Raw genomic sequence first — 24,338 nt, 5'->3', positions numbered from 1 at the left:
AAGAAGCTCAAATTTAAAAACAGACGGCATTACATTCCACAAATAAGTCATATTTATAATTTATTCAGAGCCGGCATAGGTCAACTTACATTGGCCACTTACGCGTCAGTAGAGGGACAGTCATACTTCTGTCCCTTTTCATCTGGCGCGACTGCCCGCCGTCCTTGAAACGGCCAATCACAGCGCGCTTAACACATTCCCCGCCCGCTCCTCGCACCCCAAACACTGGTGACTCGTATCGCGAACCAAATATACAAGACTGCCACTCTATAGGAGGTTCTCTGTGGTTGAGAAATACTTCATGATATTAAATCATTATTAAAAAAACATTTCGATGATTAAACTTAGTAGTCACAAGATAGAGTTCATGACAAAAATAAACGGAGTCAAAATAGTGGTGTACTTCGGTTTTAACTCTAGAAGCTTACTCCATTATCTATAAAACTTGGCAAAAGGGTGTTATTTTTATTTTGACCGTTTTTTGAACGCGAGTAAACTCTCTGGCAGCCTAGCTGAACGACAATCATTGACGGTAGACGCCGATCGAAACGCAGTCTGGCTCTGTCGCGCCAATACGGTAGAGCGATAGGGATAGCTAGCGCTGTACTGCTAAGAGACATTTATTGCCAACTTTAAGAAGATATTCGTTGTTTTTATTTTTAATTATTGATTTCATGTTCTTTGACCTTTCACAGACGGATGGGCCGATTTTTACAAACGGGGTCAGTTGGTCCCATTTTCAAGTGAAGAAGCTGTACAAAACCAAATTTTAATTGATTATTTAAAAGATTACAAGTCCCAAAACTTTTGATATTGTACTATGACAAGACATAACCTCGCAAAATTGATAATTCTTAATTTTTATTAAGCAGAAACGTCTGCTAACGATTCTAAACATTTTTATATTAAAGGAAAAAATGGAAAAATTTACGCTTCCGGCGGGACTTGAACCCGCACCATTTTTGCAATCCGTGCAATGCTCTTACCAATTGAGCTACGGAAGCCACGCCGGACTTCGCAAATCTTTCCATGCCTTTCCTTTTGTACACACGTCTTGGGGTGACGTCTAGCGCCATCTACCGACAGACTATTACATCTTGTAACGGCACTGGAGTCTCAAGTTATATTGAGAATTCACCAGTAACAATGTGCTAACCCATACTAAATTAATTTTTATTAAGCAGAAACGTCTGCTAACGATTCTAAACATTTTTATATTATAGGAAAAAATGGAAAAATTTACGCTTCCGGCGCACGCATTGCACGGATTGCAAAAATGGTGCGGGTTCAAGTCCCGCCGGAAGCGTAAATTTTTCCATTTTTTCCTTTAATATAAAAATGTTGATAATTTTTACCTTTGAGTAAACTTACCTTACAATGCCATCAAATCCACAGGCAGTAGTTAGCGATATTTTTCTCAAAGGTTATTCCAAATTTGTTTACAAGATCGTTTTTAAACTGTCATAAAATACCAGAAAATTATTTTTAGCAAAGTATAACGGACTGATTTTTCCCATCAAATAAACTACAACGCCAACAACTCCGGCTGTGGCCCAACCTTCTCATACGCTTCATCCAACAACTCGCAGACCATACTTATATTCTCATCGTTCAGCTTTCTACTCGTCGCCAATCTTATTGAGGGCTCCGGACAACTGTGCTCAACATCCCTGAGGTACGCCGCTACTGACAGCGCCACGCCTTTTCCGAGGCAGTAGTTAGCGATGTTTTTGAGGTAGCTGTGTTTGAGGCGGTCCGTGAGGTCCTTTTTGAGGTAGATGTGCTTGATGGGAGAGAGGACGTGGCCGCGGAATGTATAGTGTTTGAGGTTTGAGAGCGCCCTGGAAGGAAAAATTCCACATTAGAGAGAAAGTTGAGAACGATTTTATCAGCCTCGGCAGTGCAAATGATTTTTTAACCCCCGACGCAAAAACGACGGGGTGTTATATTATAAGTTTGACGTGTCTGTCTGTATGTCTGTCTGTCTGTCTGTCTGTCTGCTACCGAACGGATGAACCGATTTGGATTTAAGTTTTTTTTTTGTCTGAAAGCTGAGTAAGTCGGAGTTCTCTAGGCATGTTTCATGAAAATCGGTCTACTATGTCGCGGTCGGGGGTTTTTTCAAAATTTTAATTTTGTGGTTAGGTTATTAAGTGTCTATTCGATACTAAATTAAATATGACGTTCACTCATCAACTCTCGCAGATATATGATATTACCATGAAAGGTCAAGTAAGTATGATAGATAAGCAAAGATCTTCTTCTTCTTCTTCATATTTCATAAATCAATTTTTTCAATTAATCATCATATTTGATAAAGGTTTTAAAGTTAAGTAATGTTATCATAGGCCGTCTGTGAGGCGTATTGTCAAGCCTCAAGAGCATGAATCATGGGCCTAGAAATCGTTCCAAGCGTTATCAGAATTACCATGACTCATTGATAACGCGTACTTTCATTTTACATTTAGTGTTTACATTTTTATTGACTACTAAGTAAGTTTTTATGATTTCGAACTTTATTTGTGAGGGTTCAATCGAAACGATCAAGGAGCTCAAAAATATATCAACACAAACATATAGGGCGCGTTACCTATTGTTGCCAGTTGAATTTCTATTCATTCATTCAATATCTTTAATTTATGAGCAATTTTACGCTGTCCGATCTTGATGTCGGTTAAAAGTTGAACTGCAAACGCGGTGTAAGTACTGTCGGCAAGTACTATTCGATTAGAACCTTTTCATACAAAGACAAACAATAGCAACATGCATCACCTCTATTTTTTTTAAGTACGGCGCATTGCACTTTAAGAAAAATGTTTTTGAAAACTTTATATCAAAAGACCTTTCCATTGATACCCCACACGGGTATGTACATCGAAAAAAAATTTTCATCCCTCAGTTACATGTATGGGGGCCCCACCCCCAATTCTTTTTTTTACAAGAGCGTGTCGGTTCATACAACACATATTCCCATCAAATTTCATCACTGTAGTACTTATACGTAAATCGGCTGTCAGAGTGTAGGGTTCCGTAGTTTTTCGTAGTGTTTCCGTAGTTTTCGTATTTTTCTCAAAAACTACTGAACCTATCAAGTTCAAAACAATTTTCCTAGAAAGTCTTTATAAAGTTCTACTTTTGTGTTTTTTTTCATATTTTTTAAACATATGGTTCAAAAGTTAGAGGGGGGGGACGCACTTTTTTTCCTTTAGGAGCGATTATTTCCGAAAATATTAATATTATCAAAAAACGATCTTAGTAAACCCTTATTCATTTTTAAATACCTGTCCAACAATATATCACACGTTGGGGTTGGAATGAAAAAAAATATCAGCCCCACTTTACATGTAGGGGGGTACCCTAATAAAACATTTTTTCCATTTTTTATTTTTGCACTTTGTTGGCGTGATTGATATACATATTGGTACCAAATTTCAGCATTCTAGTGCTAACGGTTACTGAGATTATCGGCGGACGGACGGACGGACGGACGGACAGACAGACATGGCGAAACTATAAGGGTTCCTAGTTGACTACGGAACCCTAAAAATGAGCGCTGTCTCGCCAACAAACTGCATGAGCAGTTTGGAGAGTAAACTTTCAAATTGTAAATTGTATGTGTACCTTTAAATAAATGAATAAAACCCTAAAAAGTTCTATGCGGTCTTCTCTGTAGCTGACTGTACAAATGTACGGTATACTCTTGGATCGACACGATCGTTTTTCGTCACGTTCCTAAATTTGTCAAATTCTGCTTTCGTCAGCCATTCTTTATTCGTCACGGTCGTCGATGGTCTTTCTCAACTACGGTCAATTTCGTTGTTCATCTCTATCTTAATCCGTCTCGTTTTTTACTCGTCATAACCTTCTTTCGTCATGTTCGCTGTTAAATCTATGTTTTTCGTGTTTTTTCGTAGTCTTAGGTCGGTACAAACTTAGAATATGACCAAATACGAAATGACGAAAAACAATTGAGTCGAAATAAGAAAAAGGTCAACAACTCATTATGGTCAAAGACGATAATGACTGCAGTCTAAGTTGACGAATGAAGAATGACTGACGAAAGCAGAATCGGACAAATTTGGGATCGTGACGAAAAACGAACGTGTCGACCCAAGAGTATACCAAATGTACAGGTAATTTCATTAGGGGCGGCAGGCATGAAATTGCTTTGCTGTTCTATGATAGAAGATAAGCATACATCGGGGTTTTCGGAGCGGGAATGGTTTGAGAAAGAGTAGAGATAAACAGATATGTTAGTCTAAGAAAATATCATATTATGCCTAATGAATAATTACCTCTCTGCGAGTTGTATACAATCTGTGACAAAGTTTTATTTTAATTTCCGTAAAAGTCTTATAACTTTTAAGCAGAGATCGGACGGATTTGCGACATTGTTAGTGACTTACGTCATTTTAATGACTTTTAGTATGAGATGACGCACAAAAATCCGATCGCTGCTTATAAGATAACAAAAAAAACAACTTTAATTAATTACCTGCTGTAAATTTAATAGTTGACACGATTTTCAGAACAAACTATGAAGAATTTTCTTATTTATAAATGAATAGACTTAACTGAAGAGGTTGATAATGAATGGCCATTATAAAATATGTACCTATATGTATGATTAATCTTTATTTATTATTCAATCAATAATTCATTCGGTAGAAACCTGCTAGAGTACGATCTGTTTTTATTAAGTAAGTAAATACCTACTTTTTGGCTAATGTCAAACGTTCCCGCTCCGAAAACCCCGATGTATGAAGATAAAGTCAAATGATTGTTACATTTGTTACTAACTTGTCAACTTTCTTGGAGCTCTCCTCAAGTTCCGCGAGGATCTCGGGCCTGGCTTCCAAAATGTCGAGTCCGGAGATGGCGGCCTGCGTCAACATCGGCGGCAGGGAGGCACTAAAGCAGTAACCTGGAATATATTACAACGATTTTTTTATTTGCCTATTTTAGTGTTCCATTGCTTTATGTATAGGCATTTGCCTCCCCTCGCTCTTTTCACTCGACCCTGTCGTCGGCGTTTTGGGTAAAATAAACACATTAAAGAGTTATTGTTAGAAACATTTCATTGAAAAGGCCAAACAGTCAGTAATATCTGGGCGACCGAGCTTCGCTCGGTTCTATTTTAATATATCACGTCTTTAGATAAAAAAAAACTCTTATAAATACAAAAACAAAAAAAAGGCAAAAAAAACTTAATTTCTGGCCGGAATTCGAAACCCTGACACCTACGATCTATCTGCGTAGGTACATTAGACCGACCTCGTACGACTAAGCTAATCGGAATCGATGCGCGCGCGGCGAAATTAACGACCATATTTTACGTTTACTAACGCGAAAGAAAAACTCATGAAAACTCGAAAATTCGGGTTTTCCGGGATCTAAGGCTACGCTAGATCGATTTTTTACCCCCGAAAACCCCCACATAACAAATTTCAGCGAAATCGTTAGAGCGGTTTCCGAGATCGTCGGTATATATAAATAAATAAATAAATATACAAGAATTGCTCGTTTAAAAGTATAAGATTTATTTGTAACTAATAGCTTTTGCCCGCGGCTTCGCTCGCGTTAGAAAGAGACAAAAAGTAGCCTATGTCACTCTCCATCCCTTCAACTATATCCACTTAAAATATCACGTCAATTCGTCGCTCCGTTTTGCCGTGAAAGACGGACAAACAAACAGACACACACACTTTCCCATTTATAATATTAGTATGGAAGTATGGATTGTAAGCATGCTCGACCATCAGCAATGCAAAATTTTGGGTCGAAATCCTATGTTGATCAGAGAAGGCAGTATTTCATTGTGATACATTTCTAAATATTTTTGCAATTAGAAACTAAATTAGAGAGAAACACAATATTTATTAAAAAAAAAAAAAACTCAGACAAAGAAATCGCTTTGACGTAAATCATTTAAATGTGTTTTTTTTTTCTGGTGAGTGTTGACATTGTTTATTTGTGTATTTGACTGGTGAGCACCCTGCCCAACTGTATAGCTGGCTACCAGAAAAACATCTTGAAAAGGAACAAACGAAAGTTTCACTTCACTATGGTGTTCAATTACCTTATGCGAACAAAAATCTTTGAACACAACTATAATATTATGTTTTCTACTTCAGGGTACGCAGCCAAATGCACAAACGCTTGCGGTCATCATCCTCCTCCTTGCGTTATCCCGGCATTTGCCACGGCTCATGGCAGCGTGGGGTCCGCTTTGACAACTAATCCCAAGATTTGGCGTAGGCACTAGTTTTTACGAAAGCGACTGCCATCTGACCTTTCAACCCAAAGGGTAAACTAGACCTTATTGGAATTAGTCCGGTTTCCTCACGATGTTTTCCTTCACCGAAAAGCGACTGGTAAATATCAAATGACATTTCATTTCATTTATTTTGCAATGTGTGTTACAAAGGTCTTAATAAGTATACATGTGAATAGTTTCAACACACCCTGTGAGGGTATTGCAATATATCTAAAGCTAAGATCTAAAACTAGATTTAAAGTTAATATTTCTACACAACGAATGTCATTTCAGTTAAAGTTAATTTTAAGTTAGTAAAGAATACAATTCAATTTATTAATAATTTAATTTATTTGTCCTGTGTGGTGACGGGTTAAGAATTTCACCACCCCCTTTCTTCCCGTGGGTGTCGTAGAAGGCGACTATGGGATATGGGTTAAATTGTGGTGTAGGCGAGAGGCTGGCAACCTGTCACTGCAATGCCACAGTTTCGTTTTTCTTTTAACCCCTTATTTGCCAAGAGTGGCCCTGAAGCTTTAGTAGTTTCATGTGCTCTGCCTACCCCTTTATGGGATACAGGCGTGATTGTATGTATGTATGTATGTATGTACAATTCAATTTAGCCTTAATAAATAATTGATAAATAATTTAATTACATTTAGTTCGTTCATCATTACATTCATTGTTTATAATATAATATATAATTATTTAGAGAGGTGACGGTATTATGTTATAAGTATTGATTTAAATATCCTGGATGTCATCATATTGTAGATATTCCGTGACGGTGTAAAAGGCTTTTTCGACAAGGAAATGTTTTAACAGTCGTATAATTAATTTATTGTAGTTAGGCTCAGATTTTATGCAGTTCGGTAATTTGTTATAGATCCTTATCGAAGAAGGATATGGTCCATTTTTATGCACATTTCGCATATAAATTCCGAAAAACTCATTGGTGCGAGCCGGGGTTCGAATCCGCCATCTCCGGAACGAAAATCGGACGTACTTGCCGCTAGGCCACCAGCGCTTTCGCACAAACGCTTACTATAACATCGATGTTTTTTTAGAGCACAAACGCTTAAGATAACATCAATTTCGTCGCTAAGCAATCTCTATTGCGCCAATATGAGTTTCGATTTCGATCCCTCATTTCGGCCAGGTTTACGGTATCGTAAACGATCGATCGCCTCGTGAATGGCTGGCGCTTTCGATGCGACCGATCGGTCACGATATCTGTCCGATCGATCGAAGCGATAAATCGTACCGTTAATGTGGGACTTAACATGTTTGTTATGAATGTTTCTACTTCAGGTCTTTAGGTATATACTTACCAAGCCCGGAGAGTCGCTGATGCTCCACAATAAAATGAGAGCCGGCACAAAAGCCTCCAACGCTGGCGAACGAGTGCTCTAGAGACCCGACAATGAGGTCCACCTCATCACGAGGCACGTTGAGGTGCTCGGTCAGACCGCGGCCGTTTTTGCCTAGTACCTGAGTAAGAGAAATAAAATTAAAACTACTAATAAACGTGAGCAGAATCGTGCTTTTAAAATTATCTCACGAAAGTTTAATTTCTATAGCGTAATAGCGTTCAGGGCGCGGTTGTTTTATGAGAATTATGAGATAGACGCAGACGCAGTGTCGTAAGCATGCAACTTATTTTTCTCTATATATTTATATTCTTTTTCTCGCATGCTTTTATCGCTGTGTGAATAGCTTGAAACAACAGCGCGCCCACAGTGCCGGATTAAGCTAGCGCGGGGCCAGTAGCAAATTCTAAAAATGTGCTTAAAACTCCAAGGACGACTGCACGACATAAAATTGTACAAATGGCGGACTTAATGCCTTAAGGTATTCTCTACCAGTTGACCATTGGATCAAACAGAAACTTTAGTTAGTGGGCATTCTAGCAGTTGGTTGCCTAACAAATTATCGAGGCGAAAAAACGTTCCATCTCGTCCAAATATGACAGTACAAATTGATTTTAGATGAACAGGGTCATCACATAATTAAGAGTGGTAGGTATTAGTGGTGTTCCAATTGTCCAATACCGTGTGCATTGCGTCCCTTTTTGATTCCCTTTTCCAGGCATACGTTTCATTGACCACACACGTGTCAACTATTTACACTATAAACACTGAAATTCAGGGTTCAAATTAGATTGCACTTTTCCAAAAACATCACTATTTAGAATAAATTTAAATTTCTAGATTGGCGAAAAAGGGTTAAACAAAATGTGAGACACAAATAGAGATTAAACCAAAATCAGAATACCTTCCTAAGCAAATAAGTCAAAAACTTTGCGTTCTATTGTATTTTTTCAATTATATTCACAATCGCTGATTTTTCCCCTTTCACAAACATGTTTGTACAGACTTCACACACGTAAAACATTTTAAGAGGGAAGTATAGTGTACTACCTTTTGCCCGCGGCTTCGCTCGAGTTAAATTTAAAGATTGCGTAATGCTCCATACAAACTTCCACCCCCCATTTTAGGGAAGTGGGGGGTTAATGTCACTCTCCATCCCTCCCTTCAACTATCTCCACTTAAGAAATCACGTCTCTTCACGACCGGTCTGGCCTAGCGCGTAGTAACCCTGCCTGCTAAGCCGCGGTCCCGGGTTCTAAACCCAGTAAGGGCATTTATTTTTGTGATGAGCACAAATATTTGTTCCTGAGTCATGGATGTTTTCTATGTATTTATCTATAAAAGTAAGTATATCGTCGCCTAGCACCCATAGTACAAGCTTTGCTTAGTTTGGGGCTAGGTTGATCTGTGTAAGGTGTCCCCCAATTTTTATTTATTTATTTCGTCGCTCCGTTTTACCGTGAAAGATGGACAAACAAACAGACACATACACTTTCCCATTTAGGCCATTTATAATATTAGTATGTATTATTAACACAATGATTAAAATACCTACCTATTTATAAATAATTAACCGACTTCAAAAAAAGGAGGAGGTTCTCAATTCGACTGTTGTTTACTGAATTGACAATGGAAGAAAAAAAAAACAGTCGAATTGAGAACCTCCTTTTTTTGAAGTCGGTTAATTATTTTTATTACACATAATCATACATATTAACAAACAATAGCTTGATTCATAATAATTATAATTAGAATTAATTTCTTTGAAGGCTGCACAAGTGCACACATTAGTACCTACATAAACTCTTGTTCATGCATGTACTTTGCTTTAATTATGATGAGGAAACATGATGTTAAGGTATTATTAAGGTCAAGGTATTATTAAATATAGATGCAGACGAAGCGACAAAAATATGTATACACAACCATAGACCTCGTAACCACAGTATAATAAAGAGTACTATCGTACAGTATGGCCACTCCCGCTCCCCGCTGAAAGCGCCGCCCACCCCCTCTCGGTTACCTCACAGTTACCGCCTGTCAAAAACGCGAACAGTCAACCTGTCAGATCTCACTCATACAAGCATGGTACGCGTTCACCTACACGTGCTTAGAATGTGTGCTAAGAACGCATCTCTTTCATATATTTGATCGCCAGTGTCCGAGATGTGTCGTAACGCCCACCATACAACATTTTTTGCTAGGGAATTTTGATCATAATTGTTCTTGGAATTGAGTTGAGTTTCATTTGTTCGCATTTTTTATAAAATATTAGAAACAAAATAAATGCCACCTTATTTGTTTACACGAAAGTTAAAATTCCATTGAATCCCAATGTACATCTGAATATACATTGGGCGGCAAGAGGTTAAAGTCGTGTATACATATTTTTGGCGCTTTATTCATATTTATATTTAATAGGTACCTTGACTGTACCTATATTAACTAAACAGACAATCATAGATAGGCCTTATTCCGATGAAAAAAGGTTCACCAAATGATGAATTCTGTTAGTAGGTCAATATATCGTAAAGTAAAAGTTACGATTTACTAGCAGATGTAGATTTAATTTTCTTAATATAGGCCAATCATTTTATGTACACTCATATCAGTCATATCATAAGTTCATACTATAGAGATCTTATGATATGTTACATAAATTTAATATACAATACACCCTATTCTTACGGAATTCCGCTAACTTTAAGGGAAGATTCTTTAGTTCAAATACAACCAATATCTCTAAGAAACTAGCCTCTTAACTCTTACGGTTATCGTATTCTTAAAAATTCTCTAATTATTAAAAAAAAAACTGCAAACGTGTGTGGCATCCCTTACCACTTCCTAATGTTATTTGTTTTGACATGTGCCGTCAAACACTTGACAATGACTTTGATGTTATGATTAAGGTCCTTTCACACTACTTAATCCATTTATTATGTATGGAAACGAAAAAAAAATTTTTTTAAACAGTGTGATTCCTGATGATGAACCTAACTGCATGTCGAATTTAACGGAAAACAAAAAAACACGGTGTACAACTGTACATAAAAGGGGTCTGAATAGGAATGGTTAATTGGTAAATATATTACATACCCCAATACTCAAACTCTCATCCAAAATAATCCTCAATTTGAACTTCCGGGCGAGAGCAACAACTTCCCGAAGAGGGCACATTTCTCCGGTATTAAAGAACACAGCCTCCGTCACTAGGAACGCTCGTCTCCGAGCACTCAGCTGCTTCTTCTCTTTAGCATCCGTTAGCAGCGCTTTTAAATCTTGCATGTCGTTGTGTTTGTAGTAGCGAATGGTGCTACGGGCTGCATCAAAACCTTTCTGTATTGCAAACCAGACTTTTTCATCACTGAAAAGAGAGATAGAAAATAAGTATAGATATGTAAATACAATTTTGCTAAACTTGGATATTTTAGAAAGAATTTTGAAGGTGTCTTAGAATTGAAAATAAAAACGAAACTCATAGTATACATGTAACAATAATGCAGAACTTAATACACCATTATGGTCAAAATTAACCCATGCCGATTATAAATAAATTCAAATTCCAAATCAATTATTACAAATTCCAAATTAATTTAATCATTAGTAGTTCTGGAGACTATATTATTAATCTGACAGACAGTCAGTCAGAGAGACCGTAAGGGTTTACAATGTTTATATAAAACACAATGAGTGTTTTTTTTGTACCTTTTTGGTACACAACCTTAAAAATACCTTTAGGTTGAAAGGTCACATGAGTTTAGAAGTATATAAATTGCCTTGTCTTGGCATGCAGATCAGAAATGATACTAAAGATTCTGTCTTACCTTTTGAATATAGAATATATTTTAAAGTTTTTAAACGTTGTGGTCACTTAGTCAGTTCTGTGTTGACAAGAGTTTAATTGGATCACAGATGACTAATAAAGGGTCCAAATTTGTATACATAAAAGTTATACAGGAAAAACTTACGCAAAAATAATATCCTGTTTTTTAGCATAAGCAGGTATAGCACTAGCTATTGTAGAGAATCCATATGAATACACACATGTCTCTTCCACTTCCAGGAACTTGGCTAGTCTCTCTTCCAGCTCTAAATGCACGTCAATTGTACCGTAGAAGCCTCTCGGACCACAAGATCCCACTCCATACTTGTGCAAACATTTTATTGCGCTTTCCATTATTGATTCCTCCTTATCAAAGCATAGGAAGCTTGTAGCACCAACGTTTAAACAGTTATCATCGATTTTGCCCATGATTGGGGACTCTTCGACTGTCACGTCATGTTCCACCAATGGTACAGTCTTCCATGGTGTGTAGTTGCCGGTTGCTAGAGCATCAGTGTGTGGAGAGTACTTTTTTGGTTTTTTAGCAAAGAAGAAGTATGTGGATGCTAGGAGTATTTTGAGCGCGATCAGGACCGTCCACCAGCCGGCCTGCAAATAAATTAATTATATGTTTAAATGGTTTAATGTAAGGTAACTTCAAAAGTGATACATAATCATAATTTCAATTAATTTAAAAAGTGTACATATAATAATATTCTCGGATGTAACCCGAAGTATAATATTATCGGTTTGATAGCCTTGACTATATCGTAAACCTAAAAAAACACCAAAAACAAGCATTTAAAATATTTGGTTTAGTATTAAATAGCGCTTACCATGTTAGATATATCATTGAGAATCATTTTGTATTTAAGAGATGAAAAAACAATAAGCTTTGAATAGGTAAATTGTGAACAAGATATTAATTTAAAGAAGAAAAATTAACACAAATCGTGAAACACTGTTCTGTTCGCCACCGCGCACGATTGACACTGACACTGATGACACATGACACTGTCGCATGACCATTTGACAGTAATGGTCAAAGACAAATTCAAATGTTTTTTTAAAGCCGTGTATATCATTTTGATTTTTTTTACACTTTAATTTGGTACGGCAGTGTGGGCATTGGAGTCCGTTGTCATAGTTTACCAACTTTACCATAGTCGCTTTATGTCATGTCATCCCAATGACATCCTGGAAATTTATCATTGTTATGTAAATATGTAGCATTAACCATATTATCAGATATTCTTATTATTGCGATTTCGTGCAACTTACAAAAACGACTTGTACATTCTCAAAACCAATTTCCTTCTGCACTGAGCCGTGAAATGAGATAACGAGATTATCTTAAGGAAACTACTATTACTAGTACTTACTTTTAACTGGCAGCTCGACCGTATATATCATCAAAGGAAATTCCTATTGTACAAATTATCCTAGAGTATTAGATACCTGCCTATAATATACACTATGTAGGTATATATATACCTACACATTCAAGATACATAAAAAGGACCACTTGGCAGAAGTTCAGTGAAAGCTGTGAGACCGAATTAGATATCAACATTGTCAAAATTTACTTATAAAATGATTACACGATTTATTTTAAATTTAATCTTTTGTGTTCTCGCTGCCACGCGCGAAATAAACGACCTTTCACGAGAGCGTCAACGCGCTCTTTTAAGAATAGACCGTAGTTGCGATCTCGGCTCCTGTTTTCCTACCTCCGGGGATATCCTCATCGGTCGTGAAAACCATATTTCTGCTACGTCAACATGTGGAACAAACAAACGCGATAAGTACTGTGAAGTTACAAAAAGGGAAACCTGCTTCTGGTGTGACTCCAGTAACGATACTATCAATGATTTTAAATTAAACCATAGAATACACAACGTTATTTCTAAATATTCCGGAACTCGTGGCGAATCGTGGTGGCAATCCGAGAATGGCAAAGATAATGTTTCCATCCAGTTGGATTTGGAAGTAGAATTCCATCTTAAGCAGTTAATGATACAGTTCAAATCATATTTACCAAAAGCCATGTTAGTAGAGACATCAACCGATTTAGGAAAAACATGGCGTGTACATCGTTATTTTGCATACAACTGTAGTCAATCTTTCCCTGGAGTTCGGGAGTCAACAAGCATATTGACAGAAGCTGTTTGTGGGGCCATAGCATTAAGTGACGGGACAGTTAACTTTAGATTTTCGCCTCTCAATGTCAGTCTGTCTTCCAAGGAATCAAAGAATTTGTTTCGCGCTACTAACCTTCGGATCAACTTTGCACAACTTCACACTTTTGATTCAAACGGTAAAATATTAAACAACAGTGAAAATAAAGCGATAACTGGAGATAAATATTACTATGCCATCAAAAAAATGACTGTTCTTGGTTCTTGTTTCTGTAATGGGCATGCAGCAAGATGTATACCGTTTTCGGATATCGGCTCAAATGGTAACATGGTTCACGGTCGCTGCAAGTGCGCTCATAATACGTCGGGGATAAATTGCAAACATTGTGACGATATGTTCAATGATTTACCTTGGAAGCCAGCTGTTGAAAATAAAACGAATGCGTGTAAAAAGTGTGACTGTGGTAAGCAAGCCATGAAATGCCATTTCGATTCTGAAGTTTTTAATAAAAGTGGAAAATTACATGGTGGTGTTTGTGATGGTGATGACTGATATTTAACTTAACTTTTTTTTACGACGTCGACAGTAATTACAATGGATCACCTTTATCTTGCGGAGGGGGGGGGGTGCTTTCATACTATTTTAAACCTAAAATATCGCCCAAATTTAAATTATCTATTCATATAAGATTAGTATTCTCAACATAAGGTGGTAGGGAGAGCACATTGGAACTGCTTTTAAACTGTCAGAATAGAGCACAAATTCACAATAGGGGTATTTCACTAAAAAACCTGGCCATTACTCGATACAAATAAGAAAAAATAAAAATAAATTAAAATAGATATTTAGATTGCACAATGGAACTGCTTATAAAAACGTTTCTGGCCAGAATTTAGAGTCAATTGACCCCCTTCAGTGCCACTCTTAGCAATTAATAATAATAAAAGAAAACGATGATTGTGACGAAACAATAAAAGAAATTTATAATCAGTGCTCTAGGAGAATAGTATAGTAAGTAATCTCCGTTAATCACATTATTACTTTCAAATCAAGCGCCTTTTTCTCCCATATATAATAGATAGACTTATTCTGCATTGTATACTCATCCTTAATTTTCTTGCTTAAAGTCTGATAGTGTAAGCGAGGTCTATCATCATAGACATGGCAAAATTGACATTTTAATTTTTCTAGCTGTCAAAAACAGTAAAGTTGTCAACTGTTGGCGAATTTGGCGAAATCCACTTATCACTACGTATCAAAACAAAATTAGTATTTAAATGAATTAAACTTAAATTGTTTCAAGATGAATTTCGGTGGCACATTAAGGATAAATAAATTTGCGTGTTTCATACTAGGTTTCATATTATTTCTAATAATATACTGGCGATCCGGTGGTGCGACTGTGACTGATAAAAGTGATTTAGTAAATTTAAAACATTTGTTAAGGGCTGGTATTTTTGCGGCCGAGCGGGGTGGTAAGAAAGTTGTGAGTCAAAAGAATGGAGAGTTGAATGTTCAGAGCAAAGGGAAGACGCAGGAGGGCGCGAACGATCCTGTAACGGATGCAGATTTCGCTTCACACTGTGCGATGTACTACAGCTTAAAGAATACGTTTCCTAAGTTGTCGATAGTGTCTGAGGAGCACACTGGGGTGGCTGGGTGCAGTGAGCAGGAGGTCATTGACCTGGAGAGTACGCCAGAGGGGCATGCTGTGATAGATTACATGTTTGACGAACTTGTTTATATTAAGGATGTGACTGTTTGGATTGATCCGTTGGACGCTACCCAGGAGTATACAGGTACAGAAAACAAGAGTTGAATTTTCTAGGTGAAATTATGTAGAGTTAAGCCTTACCGCTGTATCTCAGTAAAAGTTTTCCTTATTAGATGCCTTTCACAAGTCTTACATGCTCATTTTGAATTTTTTTTTGCAATTTGGCATTTCCCTATAGTCAATACTGGCCTTAGCGTCTATTTCAGACGATTTATGGTACAATGTCGGGAGACATTGCTTTTGATGACTAAAGAGACCTATAGTCAATAACCTACCAAATATTATGGAAATCAATTATTCCGATTATTATTAGAGGTTGATAGTTCAAATTAGCCTCAAAATATTATCTAAAGAATGAAACTTATACATTTTTTTCCATTAGTTTAAAATGAAATGATACTTATTTTCCAGAGGGTCTATACCAGTATGTGACGACCATGATGTGTGTGGCCATCAAAGGAGTGCCCGTTATCGGAGTCATCCATTATCCCTTCACTCCTCGCACCTACTGGGGATGGTACACTAAGAGGACCTCGGACAATATACCCACTGTCACCCATGTGAGTTTATATTATAGTACAAGTATATTAAAATAATCCAGACTAACACGATTTGCACTCATAATTTTAGTCAAAAAATATAGTATCACTTACATTTATATGTAAGTTTATATTAGGCATGTGTATACAAGTATATTAATTGTCTATGTTTAGTTTTTTTTTTCTTGATTAGAAATAACTTTACATAAGTGCTTGTTTTTTGAGTGCTATGTGCTTTTATTTCCGCACTAGTGCGTAAAATAGTATGTTTCTTCTCAGATCGAAACTTCATAGAGCCATAATTATGTACTGAAAAACATTGTACGATATACATGCAATAGAATCCCCTGCTTGTATCGAAATATATTAGGCTACCACCACTTACAATAGTTACAATTTACTGATACTTTAATGTTATCAGTGTTTTTACATGCAAGTTAAAGTGGTAACATTGGAAATAAAGTCCAACTAAGTAGTTAGCAATAAATTTCACACATTTCGTCACCCCTTTTAAACGCGCACGCGTGAGTCTGTACTTTTATAACAAATATAATTTGTAAATTTCAGGTAGTTACATCTGTTGGTTAACCAACCAAATACAGATGTAGTGAGAAAAGATTTTCCTTCGTATTCTTACGGAAACGTACGTACGTGTTGAGTTATGCTATTTCAGTCAGTCTCAGTTATTTCAGTCAGTCTCAGTTAATTCAGTCAGTCTCAGTTATTTCAATCAGTCTCAGTTATTTCAGTCAGTCTCAGTTATTTCAGTCAGTCTCAGTTATTTCAGTCAGTCTCAGTTATTTCAGTCAGTCTCAGTTAATTCAGTCAGTCTCAGTTATTTCAGTCAGTCTCAGTTAATTCAGTCAGTCTCAGCTATTTCAGTCAGTCTCAGTTAATTCAGTCAGTCTCAGTTATTTCAGTCAGTCTCAGTTATTTCAGTCAGTCTCAGTTATTTCAGTCAGTCTCAGTTAATTCAGTCAGTCTCAGTTATTTCAGTCAGTCTCAGTTATTTCAGTCAGTCTCAGTTATTTCAGTCAGTCTCAGTTATTTCAGTCAGTCTCAGTCAGTCAGTCTCAGTTATTTCAGTCAGTCTCAGTTATTTCAGTCAGTCTCAGTACAATACTTACTGACACTGTCTGAACTAGCATGATAAATACGAATGTTTCTGGAAAAATACGAAGGAAAAGTTTTTCGCATTACATCTGTACAAAACCAAGCGGATCTGTCACTGAGCGACCTGTTTTTAACTTTTTTATATGGTGGTGTAATCTTTTCATTCGCCCTCAACTGGTTTAAGTAGTCTTTTGAGGTTTTACATTTATTTAAATATCTATACCTCTAGAGATACAGATTATAGGCAAGGTCCACGTGGTGGCGAGTGCACGCCGAACGGTACCTAGCGAGGCACGTCTTCATTGACATTTTGCCGCGTAGATCCACCTAGTCAATAAGTCGGACCACAAAGTAGCGTCTTGCCTCCTGTACATAAGGCCAATGTAAATATGCCTCGGCCGAGGCAGCGCGCGTTTTCCTCCGTCCAACCTTCCTAGATCGAGTGTAATGCCGTGCGATACTGCTTGATCTAATATCTACATATATCGACCAGCCTATTGACGAATTTAGTGGTAATAGTACATTACGATACAAGTGCGTAAAAAAGGAAGTTCGAAACGAGTGGCGATAAATTAAAACACGACCGAAGGGAGTGTTTTAAATCGACACGAGTTACGAATTTCCTTTTCGCACGTGTATCGTACGACGTTTTTCAGTACAGATGAGACTCCGAAGTTTCGACCTGCCATATAATGAACCACTTCTCGCACTAGTGCGTAAAAAAAACAACATCTGTACTGAAAAAGGTTTTTAAACAAAAGAAAATCTGTTCACAGAAGGAAGAAAACAAGAACCAGCCGACAGTGGTGGTGTCTCGCTCGCACCCGGGCAAAGTGACGGAGACGGCGAAAGATGCGTTTGGCGAGAAGACCACAGTCATCCCGGCGGCCGGCGCAGGGTACAAAGTCATGACAGTTGTCAATGGTAAGATCATTTTTTTTCTATTGGCTAGCAAAGTCAATACTGTCAATAGCCAGGTTCACACTGAGCGACGTCGCGAGGCAAACGTGCTATATACATGTGCCTTGGCCGTGGCAACGCGTGCGTTTTGCTCGTCCGAACGACTTGCCTCGGCCGAGGCACGCCTACATTGGACATTTGCCTCGCGAGCATATTGCTTCGCGACGTGCCTCGCCCTGTGTTTACCCGGCTAATTAGGCAGGCAATGTGGATTTTTACTCCGCTCCAATGTGCATGTGGATAGAAAGTGCATTATTGTGATACCTTGGACCTTGGTCAAGAAAGTAGTAACTAGGGGAAAACTACTTTAGAAACTCTAAAACTTCACTCACTTTAGAAGTCTATATCTGGGTGAGTTATTAGTTTTATTTTGAACTTTCGCAGTAGAACCATCATAAATACATACATGTTACTTAATAGTTCTATTCGTAGTTTTCATAATACCCTTAATTTTTGACCCGCAGGCACCTACGACATTTATCTCCACACATCAGTCATCAAAAAATGGGACCTCTGCGCCGGAGACGCCATCATAAAGTCTGTCGACGGCAAAATGACGACCACTAAAGGTGACGCCATCGATTATTCACCCAACGAGGTGAAAGTCACGGATGGCGTCCTAGTCACGAGGTACGACCACGATTATTATCTAAACAAGCTTCCGAAGGTTTTGGCGCCTTGAATGCCAAATATAATTAATTTTGGAGTCAGTTATCGAGACTTAATGATTCATTTGAGTAGAAAAAACAGAGACCCCAATTTTGCCAAACCACTAATATTTCCTTATAATTTACAAAAGGCGACCTGTCAGAATGCCTTCTCTACCAGTGAAATAAAATTTATTGCAATAAATAATTAAGAGTATGTTTGATTGTGTTGTAAATGTATTTTTTATATAGGTAATTGCCATAATTGGGTATCTGGCAAAGGGTTACTTCTTAATAAAAATAAGTACTGTGCATTGTGCAATAGAATGTATATAGATCATATTAGTAATTATGTAAATTTAACCTTCTTAATGTATTTATAATTTATTTTGAACAATTTTAACCAAATTCCAAAAGTCGGGTCCAGGCAGAGCGACGCAAAGTGCTTACGCGGCAAACGGCCAATCTAGACATGCCTCGACCGAGGCAGGTTGCTCGGCCGAGACAAACGCACCCACTGTCTTGGCCGAAGCACGTCTATATAGCCGTTATAATGTTTGCCGCGTAAGCACATTGCCTCGCCATGCGCCTCGCTCTGTGTGGACCTAATCTGATAAAACAAAAGTACATATGACTTTATTCGGTTATTAAATTATTAATATAATATATACTTTGTTGTAAATAAGATCGAATTTTAATTCAGAGATTCAAAATTGTAAACACAAGTCTTTGAAACTGTAATTTTATGTAAATCTACCACAATACACTCAAGAAAATGCGTCACAAATAAAATTACTTCGTCGTTTTGAATAGCCGGGTCTACGCTGAGCTAGGAACGTCGCGAGGCAATGTGCTTGCGCAGCAAACGTCCAAAGTGGACATGCCTCGCACGAGGCAAGATGCTCGGCCGAGCAAAACGTGCGCACTACATCGGTCGAGGCACGTTTACATAGTTCGTTTGCCGCGTGAGGCAATTGCCTCGCTCTACATGGACCCGGCTAGTGAGTTTCAGAAAGGTCGAGTTGTCGTAGCATGTTTAAATAAAAAAAATATTTGCAATGTATGCTGTGTATGTAGATTTGTATGATTAATTCTGTAATATTACTAATAACTTTTTTTAAATATTGGCAGTCCTTTTTGCAATAAGGTTTACTTTTCATATCCAGATAATATTTTGTAAAAGGACACAACTCAAGCTAAGGGCGGTTTCACATTAGCGTTTTTTTCTGCGCTGTCGTTTCGTGATCGTCAGAATGGCGGGTGTACATCAAGAAATCCTGGTGCGGTATACTTCAGGAGTTAGTGCTAGCAATGTGCCAAATGTGCGCCAAAATGCGGGCAATGTGCTCTTTAAACTCCAGAGATATTTAAGAAATTAATGATACCCGCCATTCTGACGTCAGGTCGGCGGGTGCACTTCCAGTTCTAGCTAATGGCTACCTACACAAGGGTGAAAGTACTGCCTAATTCCATATTACTCTTGAACGGCTCTTTGAATTAGTTTGTGCTTCATACGTGTGGAAGCACATTGCGAGCACTAACCTTAGGCAGTACTTTCACCCTTGAGGAGGTAGCCATTAGCTATAGAACTGGAAGTGCACCCGCCGACCTGACGTCAGAATGGCGGGTATCATTAATTTCTTAAATATCTCTGGAGTTTAAACAGCACATTGCTTGAATTTTGGTGCACATTTGGCACATTGCTAGCACTAACTCCTGAAGTATACCGCACCAGGATTGTTTGATGTACACCCGCCATTCTGACGATCACGTCGTTTCTACATTACGCTCTTAATTCAGCTACATTAGCCGGGTCCACACTGCAGCGAGGCCTGTCGCGAGGCAACGTGCTAAAAGCCTGAATTAATATTTGGAATGTAACCTAATAAATTGTTTTTTATGGAAGCATGATCTGACTTGAAACTGTTGTATTTTATGTACTTATTTGATAGTCCCTGACGTTTCTAAATAAATCTGTCAATTAAAATACTATTTTCTTAAAATAAATGCAATGTGTAGATTATAGAACATTAGAACTTTCTTATATGTATAAGGCTGTGAAAAAAAAAAACTCAAAAATATATACACTCTACTTAACCCTTTTTTCATGTAAAAATGTACGTAACATTGCTGCAATAGGTAATTATAGCAAATGTGACGCACTCGCGTAACAGGTACAACATTAACTTACCATAAGGACGAAATTTGCTCGTAACTTTATACAGAGTACCTGTAAGGCGTTGTTATGCTTGAGCGTCAATGGTACCTTTTTCTTGAGAACGGTACAAAATGTCAACGCAAAATAAGTGCGCGCTTTTTCAAACCGGTGGTCAGGGATTCGAACTATGGCCAGTACATATTACTTAATGATTTTCTTTAACTGATGTAGGTATAGGTACAGTCACCAGTAATAACATCATACAAAAAGAAGGCTGCATAAATATCTGACACGACTGACACACTATTGGCTCTAGAAATAAGATGGTGTCGGATGTTTCTGCTGCCTTCTTTTTAACCCCCGACGTAAAAACGACGGAGTGTTATAAGTTTGACGTGTCTGTCTGTCTGTGGCATCGTAGCTCCCGAACGGATGAACCGATTTAGTTTTTTTTTGTCTGAAAGCTGAGTTAGTCGGGAGTGTTCATAGCCATGTTTCATGAAAGTCGGTCCACTACGTCGCGGTCGGGGTTTTTTTCACAATTTTATATTTGAGGTTAGGTTATGTACGACGTTACTGACGGTGACTACTTAGGTACAGCCAGCATCGAATATACCGTGAATTATGATAGCCAAGTACACACATTACTATTTTTATGAGAACCAAGGGTGTATTACGATATCTTTGGCGCTTTCGCTGTCACAGTATATTTGATGCGGACTGTACAAAATTACAAATAATATTATATTTTATATTTATCAATTGTTCTTCAGCGTCCCAAGAACTTCCAAGGTTATTTTACTATACGCGACTGAGCTTAAGTAATTAACTAAATTTTTTATCAGGGTTGTAGCCAAATTGGTTGTGTTAATATTTTAGACATATGTACGTACATTTTAAAAAGTAAAAATGCACGTATTATTGTAACTTCGTACACATTTTATTTTGAAACGGGCATTAGTTCTTGCAATTAGTACACGTACATTAGATAGTGATACATATTTATAATTAAACATACTTTGCATTGGGTCTTTCTTACGATTCAGTAAAGATTGTTAAATTATCCTGTAATCTTTATAATGAATAAATGATAACTTTCCATGATTTTATTTATGTTTTATCTTTTTCTATTGTTATTTTTGTGAACGAAATCTTTACTTGTAAATAGTTTAGAGTAAGACTTAAATTGAAGTAAATTATTCTACTTACATAGTGGTTTTATTTGAAAGGTAAGGTGCAATGGGGTAATTTCGAAGCACAAAAATGCTAGAATAATTTCGAAAGGGGAATCTTGATATGATGGAAATAATGGTGATTTTTATGTGACTTTCGAAATTACCCCAATGCACCCTACCTAGTTCTTATTCTGCACAAAAATACCATAGCCTACCAATGTCATTATTTTTTCCAAAGACATATAACTCACGTATAAACAGATAAAGTCGTAAGAAAAAAACGTACCTCAGTACCATACAGAAAAAGGTACGGTGGCCTTGATGGCGTTACACCTTTGGGGTACGGTCAGCTAGATGGCGCTAATATTAATATTTGACATTTTAACACATATCTTTGCACATATCGAGCTAAGAATATGGACCAAATTGTCAAAACTGAGGTTCAAAAGTTTTAAGCCTGTGTCAAGAGATGGCAGTCTATGCACTGTTTTATTATTACTAATTTTACTGCGACAGTAACTCTCTATAATCCTCGATCCTCTTTGTTTTTTCTAATCTATTGTTAGGAAAAAAGTGTCGGTGTTACAGCCTGAAGAGTATATGAGGGGGCACCTTCTATGTAAACCGTGTCGTCCGTGTCGCATGTGGCAACTATTGAGTCGCTTTTGTATTAAGGACAGTAAGTGTTGCTATAATCAAAATTGTTTTCAAAGAAAAGTAAACAACAAGAAACATGTTTAACGTTTTTATTTCAATAAATTAAGCAGGTTGTTTTATTTAACACACTTCATATCGCCCTCGTACAATTTCGACAGGAATGTGAGCCTAGCCTAACGACCGCCACTGAAAGCTGACACTGGGGGTTGTAAAGCGTTGACAAAGTAATAATTCTTCTAACAAAGTTTGCGCCGCGCGGTTTTTCCTTGAGTAGCGCTCTGCGCGAGCGAGGTGCAGAGAGTACATGCGAAAACGGATGATGCCGGTCGCGTCAGTACGCGCCGCGCTGTCGTGTAGCGCGCGGCGCGTGCGGAAAGTTTCCAAAGTTCTGAAATTTTCACATAGGAAAACTTCGGAAACTTTCCGTACTTTGTATGGACCGAAACTTTCCATTTCATAAATTTATACTCCCATTATTTTTCGTGAGTTTCATGAATTTTTCAAGAAATTTGAGATTTTTTTGGAAAGTTTCCGCAACTTGCACATCACTAGTCGTCCTTATACTGTGGCACTGATTTGTGATGATTCTATAAATAGTCATTTGTTTTACAAGGGGCAAAGTTGTCCGCAAGTGCCAATATTGATACCTACCCGAGCAAGCGAAAAATTCCAATATTGAACCGCGAGCGTAGCGAGTGTTCATAAATTGGAATCTTGAGCGTTGCGAGGGTTTCAAGGCACGAAGGTTAAATTAACTTTGCCATCGAGTGAAACACAAATTTTTCACTACACCAACACGAACAAAGTACTGACTATAAAACATCAAACTAAATCAAATCTTATGATTTAAAATCATCATTTACAGGTAAATTCTACCAGCCAGCTCAAGAAATCAAGTTAAAATTTGTATGAAATTACTTTGCACTCTTGTGGATAAAATGCAATTTTGCTATCTGTTTTCAAACAGCAAAGTAAGCCTACTAGTTGATGTGGTGAACATGTCTTTAAATTTTTAACTTCTGATTAGCAGAAACGTCTGCAATCGACCCCACGGTCCCATTGACCTTAGTAGTGGAAAATTTCGCTGGCTTGGTTGAAGTCTTGGTGGCTCAGTTGGCAGAGCGCTAGAGTATCGATCCAGAGGCCGTGAGTTCAGGTCTCACCCAAGGCAGACATTTTCCACTTTTAAATTTATGTCTTTAAACTTCCGAAACACCTCGGGACAATAGCGATCAAATATAATTTTGAACGGTGTTTTTTCTGCTTTAGGTACCTATACGTTATATGACTCTTATCTGAATTCAAAGAACGACTGATTGAAAAAGAGATGGTCCAAAACCGATGCTTTTAATTTGACAGTCTACAATAGTTGTCAAATTAGAGGCATTCGTATTATTCTTTAGATTTTAGATATTTTGATGACTTTTTCTTTATTGTAAAAAAAAAATAATAATATTTCCTTTTTTAAAACCAGAATCAACTTTCAGTCACAAGTCCTTGGTGCCGAGATTAGTTACAAAATCAGCACCTAAAATACATCAAATCCGCCATATTTCACATTTACATAGATTTCATCCACCGGTAAACTCTTCAAATAAAATTCCAAAATGAGTCAGGGTTACATATTTGAGACATTAACACTTACTCTAAAGTTATATATTCACTGAGACACATCTTTTGTATACTCCATTTCAAATACGAAGGCCCGAGGCCCGATACCACTTGAG

General features: G+C 37.4%; 3 protein-coding genes across 3 annotated transcripts; 2 read left to right on the top strand and 1 right to left on the bottom strand.

Moving 5' to 3' along the window:
- Window positions 1–1,356: 1,356 nt before the first annotated feature.
- On the bottom strand, window positions 1,357–12,435 carry LOC125232239 (serine palmitoyltransferase 1). Its single transcript, XM_048137887.1, has 6 exons — window positions 12,286–12,435; window positions 11,595–12,058; window positions 10,723–10,990; window positions 7,588–7,747; window positions 4,801–4,924; window positions 1,357–1,841 (listed from the first exon to the last, which is right to left on the bottom strand). Exons 1-6 carry the CDS (start codon window positions 12,310–12,312, stop codon window positions 1,526–1,528), a joined length of 1,359 nt encoding a protein of 452 aa, XP_047993844.1. The 5' UTR covers window positions 12,313–12,435; the 3' UTR covers window positions 1,357–1,525.
- Window positions 12,436–12,850: 415 nt separating this feature from the next.
- On the top strand, window positions 12,851–14,140 carry LOC125231942 (laminin subunit beta-1-like). The gene has a single exon (XM_048137549.1). It carries the CDS (start codon window positions 13,043–13,045, stop codon window positions 14,138–14,140), a length of 1,098 nt encoding a protein of 365 aa, XP_047993506.1. The 5' UTR covers window positions 12,851–13,042.
- Window positions 14,141–14,825: 685 nt separating this feature from the next.
- On the top strand, window positions 14,826–21,987 carry LOC125232240 (putative inositol monophosphatase 3). The gene is made up of 4 exons (XM_048137888.1): window positions 14,826–15,387; window positions 15,774–15,922; window positions 17,791–17,938; window positions 18,439–21,987. The coding sequence occupies exons 1-4, from the start codon at window positions 14,892–14,894 to the stop codon at window positions 18,654–18,656; spliced, it is 1,011 nt and encodes a 336-aa protein (XP_047993845.1). The 5' UTR covers window positions 14,826–14,891; the 3' UTR covers window positions 18,657–21,987.
- Window positions 21,988–24,338: the final 2,351 nt, after the last annotated feature.

This window comes from Leguminivora glycinivorella, chromosome 12 (genome assembly GCF_023078275.1).
Source record: "Leguminivora glycinivorella isolate SPB_JAAS2020 chromosome 12, LegGlyc_1.1, whole genome shotgun sequence".
Lineage (NCBI taxonomy): Eukaryota > Metazoa > Arthropoda > Insecta > Lepidoptera > Tortricidae > Leguminivora > Leguminivora glycinivorella.
The sequence above is the reverse complement of the archived record's forward strand: the minus strand, read 5'-3'. Positions and strand labels throughout refer to the sequence as shown.